Source organism: Mandrillus leucophaeus, unplaced genomic scaffold (assembly GCF_000951045.1).
Source record: "Mandrillus leucophaeus isolate KB7577 unplaced genomic scaffold, Mleu.le_1.0 Scaffold121, whole genome shotgun sequence".
Lineage (NCBI taxonomy): Eukaryota > Metazoa > Chordata > Mammalia > Primates > Cercopithecidae > Mandrillus > Mandrillus leucophaeus.
In genome coordinates this window covers 1,599,501-1,612,103 of record NW_012100432.1, presented here as the reverse complement: position 1 = coordinate 1,612,103, position 12,603 = coordinate 1,599,501, and the positions used below count along the sequence as shown (strand labels likewise).

General features: G+C 43.0%; 1 protein-coding gene across 1 annotated transcript in view; it reads left to right on the top strand.

Moving 5' to 3' along the window:
• The window catches only part of FRMD4B (FERM domain containing 4B), a 236,970-nt gene that overhangs the window by 67,988 nt on the left and 156,379 nt on the right, over window positions 1-12,603 (top strand). Inside the window, exon 2 of the mRNA XM_011971028.1 lies at window positions 11,015-11,080. Within this exon, the coding sequence (XP_011826418.1) occupies window positions 11,015-11,080 (66 nt within the window). The remainder of the gene's footprint in view (window positions 1-11,014; window positions 11,081-12,603) is intronic.

Below are 12,603 nucleotides of genomic sequence, written 5' to 3'. Positions count from 1 at the left end.
TCCCGGGTTCACGCCATTCTCCTGCCTCAGCCTCCCGAGTAGCTGGGACTACAGGCGCCCGCCACCTCGCCCGGCTAGTTTTTTTATTTTTTTTTAGTAGAGACGGGGTTTCACCGTGTTAGCCAGGATGGTCTCAATCTCCTGACCTTGTGATCCACCTGTCTCGGCCTCCCAAAGTGCTGGGATTACAAGCTTGAGCCATCGTGCCCAGCCGTATTTGTTTAATTGTTAATAGTTTCTTTTCTTCGCCTCACCTCTAAAGCAGTTGTTCTTAAAGAGATGATTTTGCACCCGGAGGGACATTTGGCAAGGTCTGGAGACATATAGCGGAGGATCTACTGACATTTAGTGGGTAGAGGTCAGGGGTGTTATTTAGCACCCTATAGTGCCCAGGTCTATGCTCCACGATAATGAGTTATCTGGCTGCAAATACCAATGAGGTTGAGAACTGTAGGACAAGCTCCAGAGATAATGCCCTTTCAGTCTTATCAGCTGGTGTATATTAGTACCAAGAACAGGGCTTGCACTTAGAGAGTGCTCAGCACATATTGGTTAAGTGAATGAATAAACACATAATCCAGAGCTTTTCCACACTGAATTAATTACATGTGTGCTAGGCTACATCTTAAGCCCAGAGTAATATGGAGTCAGGTCCAGGAGGTCACACAACTGACAAATATCGTCCTGTACCCTGAGTGTTCACATAAGCATGACAGAGCCATGGAAGCATCCCAGCAAGTGAAGATTAATTCCATCCTGACTGCCCAAGGAAGATCAATAGCAAACATAGACACCATTTTTAGCAGCTGCCCATATTTCCTCAGCGTGGGGCCAGGAAGTGTAGCCAAGGGATGGTGATTGTAAAACCTTGCTCCTCTTCTGGCCTTGCTTTGAGACAGTGGCCTGAACCAGCCAACTCTGGTTTGGTGAGTCTAGATCAAGCTTTTCAGAGCAGTGTTAGGCTTTGCAATCAAGGTGATATATTAAGTGCCTAAGCTACATGTGATTTAATATGTAGGATGTATGAGATAGGAAACACTTTGTACAGAAGCAATATAGCCGTTAAGAGCATGGATTCTGGAGTCAGAACACCTAGGTTTACATCCTACTCTGCCTCTTCCTGGCCCTGTTACCTCGTAGGATGGGTCAGCCATGTACCTTTTCTGAGCCTCAATGTTCTCATCCATAAAATGAAGGTAGTAATGGAATCCACCTTACAGACTTGTTATGAAAATTCATTTAAAAGGCATATATATATATATATATATATAGAGAGAGAGAGAGAGAGAGAGAGAGAGAGAGAGGGAGTTGTTTGGTTTTTTTTGGTTGTTGGTTTTGGTTTTTTTTCCTGTTTGTTTTTGTTTTTGAGACTGAGTGTTGCTCTGTCACCCAGGCTGGAGTGCAGTGGCACGACCTCGGCTCACTGCAACCTCCACCCCCTTGGTTCAAGCAATTCTCCTGCCTCAGCCTCCCAAGTTGCTGGGATTACAGGCATGCGCTACCGCACCCGGCTAATTCTTTTGTATTTTTAGTAGAGATGGGGTTTCACCATGTTGGCCAGGCTGGTCTCAAATTCCTGACCTCAGGTGATCCGCCCACCTCGGCCTCCCAAAGTGCTGGGATTACATGCGTGAGCCACCATGCCTGGCCATAACGGCCCTTGTGTATGAATGAAAGGATTTGGGATAGTTATCAGGCACACAGTCAGCAGCTATTATTTTTGTTTGCGTTTCTCTTAAGGCACAGTACTCAACTATTCAATTTCAGCTTTGGCAAACTGAATTCTCCTCTTCTTTGTCATTCCTCCCCTCTTCCCTCGTTCAGTTTCCTTTCCTCCTTTGCTTCTTTTACACTGCCTGCTTTTCTTCCTCCCTCATTGTCTTTTTCCTTCTCCACTTCCAGTGAACCTTCAAGAGATGCACAGGAGTCCTACTTTGGTATGACTGATGGAACCTGAGATTCTACCCAACTTTATCACTGTATGACCAGGCACCACTTAACCTCTCCGCACTTCAGTTTGGTCATCTATGAAATCCAAACAGAAATCTCATGCCCGTAACCACAGCACTTCGAGAGGCCTACATGGGAAAATTGCTTGAGTCCAGGGGTTCAAGACCAGCCTGGGTAATAAAGCAAGACCCCATCTCTACAAAAAAAAAAAAAAAAGAAAAAGTTAACCAGGCATGGTGGCACATGCCTGTGGTCCCAGCTACTCAGGAGGCTGAGGTGGGAGGACTGCTTGAGCCCAGGAGGTCGAGGCCGCAGTGAGTCATGTTCATTCCACTGTACTCCAGCCTGGGCAACAAAGCAAGACCCCATCTCAAAAAAAAAAAAAAAAAAAAAGAGAAATCTAAACAATGACTCTCCCTGGTAGGGTTGTTGGCAGCATGAAAGAAGTCACTGCACATGTGAAGCACTCCATACTCGTGTGACATGTAGTAAGTGTTTGCTAGAAGCTAGTAGAATCATTTATTGACACTTAAAAAAGAAGTCTCCAGTGATTGCACATTGGGAGGGTAGGCACTGTCTTGAAAGAACTTGAGGGAAAATCACAGCTGACTCCATTTGGAGACATCTGTGTCAGTCTAGGCCATTCTCTGAACGGGAGTGTCAATAGCTCATATTCAGTCAACACCCAGAGATGATATAAAGGGGCCCTGTTCAGTTAGGGTTGACATCATTAGGATGAAATATAAAACTCCATCCACTCAATAGATCCCAAAGTAAGAATGTCCTAGATACATCCTTCTCCCGCTCTCCAGTTCCTCCAGAATATCTCATCTGATGAGGAGTTTAATAACACACCTTGTTCTCTGGGTGGAAAGAGTGTTTTTTATGTGAGTTTTTCTGGGCCAAGGCTTGGGAGTTGCCTGGAACATCCTCACTTTGGATTGTGCTCTGTCCATTTAAATCATTTGTGAGCCAGATGCAGTGGCTGACAGCTGTAACGCCAGCACTCTGGGAAGCCAAGGCAGGAGGACTACTTGAGCCTAGGGGTTGAAGACAAGCCTGGGCAACATAGTGAGATCCCCATCTGTACAAAAAATTAGCTAGGTGTGGTGGCACTTGCCTATAGTCCCAGCTATTCGGGAGGCTGAAGTGGGAGGATCACTCGAATTGGGGAAGTCAAGGCTGCAGTGAGTCGTGGTCCTGCCACTGTACTCCAGCCTGGGTGACAGAGTGAGACCCTGTGTGGAAAAAAAAAAAAATCATTTGTGAATGTATTTCAGTGTTAGCTGTGCCTGGGTTCTGAACAGTTAAGACGTTTCTTAACTCAGCAGATATTTATATACCATAGTCTCATCATGTGCCAGGCACTGTTCTAGGCCCTGCAGAGACAGTGGTGAACAAAGCAATCAAGCTCTTAGTTTTGGACCATTGTAGGGCTCAATTGGAAGTATGAAACCTACTTAGATAGCTGGGTTTTCACCCTTCCAGATGGCAGATTTCACTCTAGAAGGTGACTGCACAGAAAATCCTGAGGAGGCATTTTTATGAAGCAGGCCCTTTCTCACTAGGCTTTTGAAAAGGTCAAAAGGAACGAGAGAGAGAAGAAAAAATTTTTAAAAAGCTTGCTGCTTCCTTACCAATTTCATATGTTTCTGCTCCAAAGAACAACTAAAGCAAAACCAAAGTAGGCTGGGATTTTGGTCTTTTTGTGCAGCTATTTCCTGTTGCCTTTTAAGCTGACCCCAGTTGTTATGAATGGTTCCATACTGCCCTGTCTTGAATTGCCTTTTGGTTTCTTACCAACCTACTCTCCTCTCTCATCTCCTAAACCAGGCAGTGGGATTGGGGGCCAGGTTGGGGGAGTGTTCTCATATAGACTTGAACCCCATCATGGGCTGCCACATCAGGTCCCTCCTTGAAACCAGAGTTCTGGCTTATAGCCAATTCTCACTTCCCTTCTGATCTTCCTCATTTAACCACTGACCAGATGGACAAAGTCTTTCCACCAGTAATCAGCACTTGCACTCTGAGGACTGACTATTATCAGCTGGGGAGCAAACACAGGCCAGCTGGAGACCGAGGTGGGAGTTTTTATCCAACACATGTAATTGCCTTCGAATTCCTGGGGTTCAATGAGGGGAGAAGGTAGTGGGAAGGGGATCCAGTCAGAGTGGATGTGAAGAGAAGCTTTCCAAAGAGATCGTTTTTTAAATATGTTTTTTATTTCATCTGAAGCGTTGCTACTATTTGCTGCCACTAGATAGGGGTCAATTCTGAAACTATTCTGATAGTCTCTGGGGGTTCAGAAATGATCCTGTATTTGTAAATATCATCATTGTGCTCCACGTACAGCTCTCTTCAAATATAACTCCTGTTTTCTTTTTTTGTTTTTTGTTTTTTGTGGTTTTTGTCTTTAGAGACAGGATCTTGCTGCATTTCCCAAGCTGGTCTTGAACTGCTGCTGGGCTCCAGTGATCCTCCTGCCTCAGCTTCCCGAGTAGCTGAGACTACAGGCACACACCACAATGCCCGGTTAATTTGTTAATTTTTTGTAGAGATGCGTTCTCACTGTGTTGCCCAGGCAGGTCTCAAACTCCTGGGCTCCAACAATGCTCCCGCCTCAGCCTCCCAAGTTGCCGAGATTACAAGCGTGAGCCAACACACCTGGCGCAGGTCAGGTTTTAAGATAAATTTAAAATTCCCAGTTGGGATTTTATTTTTTTCTGTTCGTTGTTATAATTTAAAAAGAAATTTTAATTGACACGTTGGGGAAAAAGTTCATTTGAATAATATGGTATTTATTATGTGAGTAACCTTGTTCAGGTCACTTACACTCTGGCCTGGGAGTCAGAGTCCTGAGTTTTAAGCCCAGGTCTGGCATTAACTAGCTGTGTGGCTTTGGGCACATCCATTCCTTAGTTTCCCCATGTTTCAAATAAGCAGTGGTTCACAGATACCTTCTAAGATGCTTTCTGTTTATCAATTCCGCAGTTCTAACTACTTCTATTCAAATTATTTTTTTCTGGAAGTCAAGTGAGTTTTCATGCCTGCTTCATGATTCTTTGTTTTTGTACCCACTCATCTGATCCATTGAAAATGGGCTGCGTGGGAAGTTTTCTCACCATTTGTCACTTTACAGTGTGTGTAGTACCATCTGTATTGCTAAGTGGTTGAGCGCTTTGGGCTTTGAGTTTGGGTCTGGTTCTGCCACTTATGAATCTTGTTATTTATTATTTCTCTAACATCCGTTGGAGTGCTAAGAGCACCCACCTCATGTAAGCATCATGAGAACTGATTATGTAAAGTGCTTAGTGCAATACCTGGAATATAGAAAGTGCCTGTGAGTGGTATTACTGGTGTAATTAAAGCGCCTCGCTGGGTGCCAGGCACGCAGAAGACACTCAGAAACCAGTGGTTCCTTCTCTTTCTTTATTTCCCCTATAGCAGCTCTGGAGAATTTTTCTGCCGTATGCTTGTTAAGTGACGTGTTAACTTTACCTGTATTTATCTTCTTTAAAATGGGTCAGTAATATTCCTCCCGTTAAAAATGTGTATTTTTTTAAATGGGAAAATATATAGATTACAGAAAAGCGTAGCTGTTGGTTTTCAAACAAATGGGGACTACAGTAATTGTGGGCCTCAGAAGTGGCTGATTTTATTCTCAGAGTTTCAGATTAAACGCTGTCAGGACATTTCTTATGAGGCTCAGAAAGGTCAAGTAACTTCTCTAAGGTAATACAGCTAGTAAGAGATAAACTACGATTTCGATCCAGAGTGTAACTGCATTAGAACTCCTGTGCGAGTTACATCACTTCTCAGGCCTTCATTTCCTGGTGGTTAAAATGAGGATGCCCCCTTGATAAGTTTGTGTAGAGGTTGAAATTCTATACATTAATGAGTGTTAAATGTCAAGCACTTTGCCTGGCCCACAGCAGGGTTTCTGTTTGTGTTGGTTGTGTCTCTTCGCTGGCACCACTTAAATCAAGGTTTGCTCACTCAGATAATAGGACTCACTCCCAGAGTCTGGCTGGTCGTACATACATTTGGGTGAACCAGAGACCACAAACCTCATTGGAATAAGGACCCACTCTGCCCTGCTTTGGCCAAATGTTGCCATGGAGGAAATCAAGCCCAGAATTTCCAGGTCTTACCATTTGTCAAAAGAAGTTGTCAATCTGGATTTTTAAATTATGTGGCATTACCCGATTTCTAATATTACCAACTAATATTTATTCATAAGCACTGTTGTGATGAACCTATCAGCAGAGCCATCTTTCCACAGAGGAAAGAGTTCGGTAAATATTGAATACCATGTGTGCTGTGTGGACATGTAACCCTGGTGTTTTTCTCTCTAGTTCATCTGTGCTCCCCTCTCCAGCCTGCCCTGTGTGGTGTTCCACCAAACCCTCAGGTGTTTGTTCATGCCCCTCCCTAGATGTCAGCCTCTCTTGGTTGGTGTATTGTCATCAATGGGAGCCTCAGTGATTATGAGTAGATGACCTTCTCATATTGATGACATCATTTGGAGAGTCTATGCTTTGGAACCCTTTTGCTTTGGTTTTGACACAGAAACTTGTGGAGTCTTATGAAGATGCTCTTAGTTGCAAGAAGCAGAATCCGGCTGGGCACTATGGCTCACATCTGTAATCCCAACACTTCGGAAGTCCAAGGCGGGCAGGTCGCTTGAGCCCAGGAGTTCTTGACCAGCATAGGCAAGATAGTGAGACCCCGTCTCTGCAAAGAAAATATAAAAATTAGCCAGGCATGATGGCATGTACCCATAGTCCCAGCTACTCAGGAGGTGGAGGCAGGAGGATCACTTGAGCCCAGGAGGTCGAGGCTGAAGTGAGCCATGTTTGTGCCACTGCCTTCCAGCCTGGGTGACAGAGTGAGACTCTGTCTCAAAAATAAATAAATAAAGCAGAATCTTCCCTCTTAGCTTAAGAGAGGGAAAGAAAAGGACTATAAGTGACTGAAAAACATTAGGAACCCTGACAACAAGTCTCTTAAGCTTTTCTTCTTAGGTCACATGATTTCTCTTGCCGCCTCTTTTTTTTTTTTTTTTTTGAGATTGAGTCTTGCTCTGTCACCCAGGCTGGAGTGCAGTGGGGGCACAATCTTGGCTCACTGCAATCTCCACCTCCTGGGTTCAAGCAATTCTCCTGCCTCGGCCTCCCCAGTATCTGGGATTACAGACGCACACCACTACACCCAGCTAATTTTTGTATTTTTTAGTAGAGACAAGCTTTTGCCATGTTGGTCAGGCTGGTTTCGAACTTCTGACCTCAAGTGATCCTCCTGCCTTGGTCTCCCAAAGTGCTGGGATTACAGGCACTAGCCACCGCGCCCAACTCTCTTGCCTCCTTCTAGCTATTTGTCTCCCTCATTGTTTCTGCAGTTGGCTTTCCTTTTCTCCATACACACACAAGCAATGGCTGCCCATAAACACCCAAGTTTTTAATCCTCTCAGACCCAATTCCAGATTCCCTGGACTGAGGTTCTGATTAGCCCAGCTTGAGTCAGGTATCTATCCCTTGCCCAATCAACTGAGGCCAAAGGGGCAGGACCAAGTAAAACCTAGCCACCAACGCCCAAGTTTGTCATGAAATGGTTAGGTGCATCAAAAAGATATCTACAATTGAATAGTCTAGAATAAAAATTATCTGTTGCTAAAAGGAATATTGACTAATATGAGGGAGGTCCAAAGCAAAATGGAAAGGCAAAAAAGATGATTTTTTTTTTTTTAACACGGAGTTTCGCTCTTGTTGCCCAGGCTGGAGTGCAGTTATGCGATCTCGGCTCAGCCTCCCAAGTAGCTGGGATTACAGGCACCTGCCACAACGCCCAGCTAATTTTTTGTACTTTTAGTAGAGACAGGGTTTCACTATGTTGGACAGACTGGTCTCAAACTCCTGACCTCAGATCATCCACTTGCCTTAGCCCCCCAAAGTGCTGAGATTACAAGTGTGAGCCAACACGCCCCGCCTGATTTTTTAAAGTCAGGAAATAAACTTATTTGGATTATGGGACAACAGAGTAGCTTTAAATATTTTCTCAATTATGACATTTCTTAATGGATTCATACTGTGTGATCTTTTGAGCATTATTTTATTATATCTTTCTGTAGGGCATACACCTAGGATTAGCTTTCGAAGGTTGTTTTACAAAAGAAGTAAAGTGATTTAAACTGACACATTTATTTATTTTTCTCTTAATTATATCCTCCTCTGGTATAGAAACACTGACAGATTTATTTATTTCTCTCTTAATTATTTCCTCCTCTGGTATAGAAAAGTAGAAAAAAAGATGACTTTTTTTTTTTTTTTAAAGTTAGACATTAATTCAAATCTTGACTTAACTGTTTTCTTGCCTAGGTAACTTTGAGTAAATTACCGTAAACTCTGTACCTCAATTTCCTGTCTGTAAAATGGGGATGTTGCCATGTCATAAATTTTTGCAGAGCTTTATAATGCATGTAAAGAGCCCAGCTCAGTGCCTAGAACTAATAAAGACTTGCTCCCTTTCCCCTTGCCACCCAAGGTGTATATTTGACCTTGGCTTTGCAGAATTAAGGACATAGGCTGAGGCCATGAGACAAAGTAAAGCTTACTCACTTACCTGTTAGCACTACCTCAGTGGTTCCTGTGGGCCACATCTTCATAATACCATGATCTGACCAGCTGAGCTAGTTTTCAGACCCTTAGAGCCGAGTTCGATCAAAACTATAAATTCAGTAATTCGTATTTTTCACATTGAAAACAGGTTACTTATCCCAGTCTGAGCCTCAATTTATCTGTTAAATGGGGATAATAATACCAATCCCAGAAGGTAACTGTGCCACTCAGAAATAATGTATATAAAACACTCATGCAATGCTGAATAGGTTGTTGGTACTCAGTAATGGAGGCTACTTTCTTTTTCAATTAGGTTTATATGTATCTGAGTTCCTAGATCTTATCATTTTGTACAGCGGCTTAGAGACAAAATGCTGCCCGTGCTTTTCAAAAGTGACCTAGCAATTCCACATCCATGGACAAAGCTAGATGTGCAAAGTTCATGGTGACATTGCTTGTGATAGCAAAAGATTGGAAACAACCTGTGTCTCTTATTTAATTATCATGTATCCACACAATGATAGATACTATGGAGTCTTTAAAAAGAATGAGGTCCATCTATATGTGCTGACATTGGAAAGATCAACAAGAAACATTGAATTTAAAAAGCAAGAGGCAAAACAGCAAGTGAAGCATAGTCCTACTCGAATTGAAAAAGAAAGAAACAACAACAACAAAAAATATGTATACACACACATACACGGATACACACATATACACACATATATGTCAGATTTCTGTATAGTTACACTCACGCAGAAATATTAAGAGTGCTTCATTTGCAAAACAATACATTCAACATAATATGTACTAAAGTAAAATAATATGAAATATTTTAATATGTAAATATATATCTGAAAATACATATAAAAGTGGTCTATGAGGATGCTTAAACTAACAGGATGGTGATTTCTGCAGATAAAATGGTTTGGAACATGAGTTAATCAAGGAGTATCTTGGCATTCAAAGATTTTTTTAGTATTGCAATTCTGAATAATAAAAACCTAAATATAATCAAAAATATATATATCAAACTGTTCTTAACTATATATCTTAACTGTTCTTAACTATGGTAATGATAGTAAACTATGTTGGTGGACTAAAAGTAGGGGGAGAGTTTCCAAAATGAAGACTTTTCATTTTTATTTTAGGAGATGAGGTCTATGTTGCCCACAGGCTTGCGTGCAGTGGCTATTCAAAGGTGTGTTCCTGGCTCACTACAGTCTTGAACTCCTGGCCTCAACCGATCCTCCCGCCATAGCCTCTTTAGTAGCTGGGACCGTAGGTGCATGCTACCATGCCCAGAGAGACGTTAAACACACCAATGAATAAATACAATTTTTTTCTTTTTTTGGAAAAGGATCTTTCTCTGTCACCCAGGCTGGAGTGCAGTGGTACAATCTCAGCTTACTGCAGCCTCAACCTCCCAGGCCAAAGTGATTCTCCCAACTCAGCCTCCCAACCAGCCTGTAGCTGGGACTACAGGCACATACCACTGCGCCAGGCTAATTTTTGTATTACTTGTAGAAAGGGGTTTCACTATGTTGGCCAGGCTGGTCTCAAACTCCTGGCCTCAAGTCATCCACCCTGATTGGCCTGATTGGCCCCCCAAAGTGTGGGATTACGGGCATGAGCCACTGTGCCCAGCTGAATAAAGGGTTTTTTTTTTTTTTTCTTTTTTGAGACAGAGTCTCACTGTGTCACTCAAGCTGTAGTGCAGTGGCATGATCTCAGCTCACTGCAAACTCCACTGCCCAGGTTCAAGCAAATTCTCATGCCTTAGCCTACTGAATAGCTGGGATTACAAGTGTGCACCACATACCTGGCTATGTTTTTATAGTTTTAGTAGAGACGGGGTTTCACTGTGTTGGCCAGGCTGGTCTCGGTCTCGAACTCCTGTCTCTTATACACATCTAGATGTGCTGAATAGCTGGGATTACAAGTGTGCACCACATACCTGGCTATGTTTTTATAGTTTTAGTAGAGACGGGGTTTCACTATGTTGCCCAGGCTGGTCTCAAACTCCTGGCCTCAAGCGATCTGCCTGCCTCTGCCTCCCGAAGTGCTAGGATTACAGGCGTGAGCCACTGTGCCCGGCTGGCTTTTTTTTTTTTTTTTTGAATAAAACATTAATTCCAGGAAAAATACAGTAGTTTCCTCTGGGATGGAGACCTACTTTACATAGAATAATTTTGTGTGCATTGTTTGAACTCGGTGGACTGTATGGACATTATTTTTGCAATCTATTGACTAGCCTGTGCTATTTGTTCTTCTTTTAAATCCAGTTACTCCCATATAATAAATCTGTTTCTGGCCAAGCCTGTTTATTAACTCAACTAAAGCCATTTTTAGGCTGAGAACATCTCATCTAAAATAAATGACACAATGAGTCCAAAGGTTTGCTTGCCAGCCGTGGCCCTGACACCACTCTTGCTATCTTGTTTCTGCAGATGACAGAAGGCAGGCACTGCCAGGTGCACCTCCTGGATGATAGGAGACTGGAGCTGCTGGTTCAGGTAGGTGTTGCCCAGATAGGTTTTGCCCGGGTAGGTGTTGCCCAAGTGGGTGTTACACAGATAAGTCTTGCCCAGGTAGGCTTTGCCCACACAGGGACAGCTCATTCTCCTTCCCTCTCTGAGCCTCTTAGTCTGTATTCAGTCTTCTCCGTTATCTTTGCCTCAAAGCCAATGACTCAGAATTGATCAAGGGGGAGAAAAGCATCTTCGAAGTCAGAAAACTTGGTCCATATGTTAGAGTAATTACAGCCTGGTGACATGGATTCAGAGACACTTAGGTTCCAATCTCAGCTTGACACTTAATAGCTCTGTGACCCTGGGAAATTGACATTACTTCTCTGACCTCTTGTCAGGAAATTGGGAACCGTAGTACTTCCTGAAAGGATTATTGTGAGGTGAGAATCTGTATTCTGCCACTGTCCAGCTACATGGTATTGTGTAAGTGAAATACCCAGTTTCATCAACTGTGAACTGCCTAGGCTTCTCAGAAGAATTATGGTTAAAAATCAAGCTAGATTATATATGTGAGTAAAATCTCTTTGTAAAATATATGGCACTATATAAGTGATTTTATATATATAATCACTTTTTTTTTTTTTCCAGACAGAGTATTGCTCTGTTGCCCAGGCTAGAATGCAGTAGCACAATCTCAGCTCACTGCAACCTCTGCGTCCCGGGTTCAAGTGATTCTCCTGCCTCAACGTCTTGAGTAGCTGGGACTACAGGCCACCGCCACCTCGCCTGGCTAATTTTTGTATTTTTAGTAGAGACAGGGTTTCACCATGTTGGCCAGGCTGGCCTCGAACTCCTGACCTCAAGTGATCCACCCTCCTCAGCCTCCCAAGATGCTGGGATTACAGGCATGAGCCACTGCGCCCAGCCAACTGATGATATTACAATTGTTGATGCTTCTCTTTCTATTCACCCAACACTCTGGACCAAGAGTCTTTAAAAATTGTGAACGTCCCTGCGGACAGGCCACACCTACAGCTAGCCTAGAATTTTCTCCTCTAACCAAACCTAAATTCTTTTCTCTTCTGAGGCCTGTCCCTAGCCCACTATGCTTAGGCTTCAATTAGAGTGAAATAATACAGTCAACAGTAGCTTTGCCCCAGTAGACCTTTAGTCTAGATGTCTGCCTGTTTCTTTTCTTTTTTTTTTCTTTAAATCATGTCCATTTTTATCCCCAACAGCCATCGTAATATACCCTAAGCTGTTTGACTCAAAGTTCAGAAAGAATCCATCCAGAGTGCCCTCCTGCAAGCATTCCCCTCTTCTTCCCCAGTCCCTCCAAATCCAGCATCAATTATCACTCCAGACATTCTGGCTGGTTCCAAGCCTATGCTTCTTCTCAGCAGATCCAAAGCTTCCCAAAAGCTTATAGATTATATCCTTCTTCTAACTAGGTGCTCGTTACTGTTGATGATGATGTGTGGAATGGGTACAATTTCTCTATCTTAGGAAGGAAAAGCTTAGGCTTTAGAAGGAGACAGACTAGGTTCAGATCCCTGGCCTTACTCACT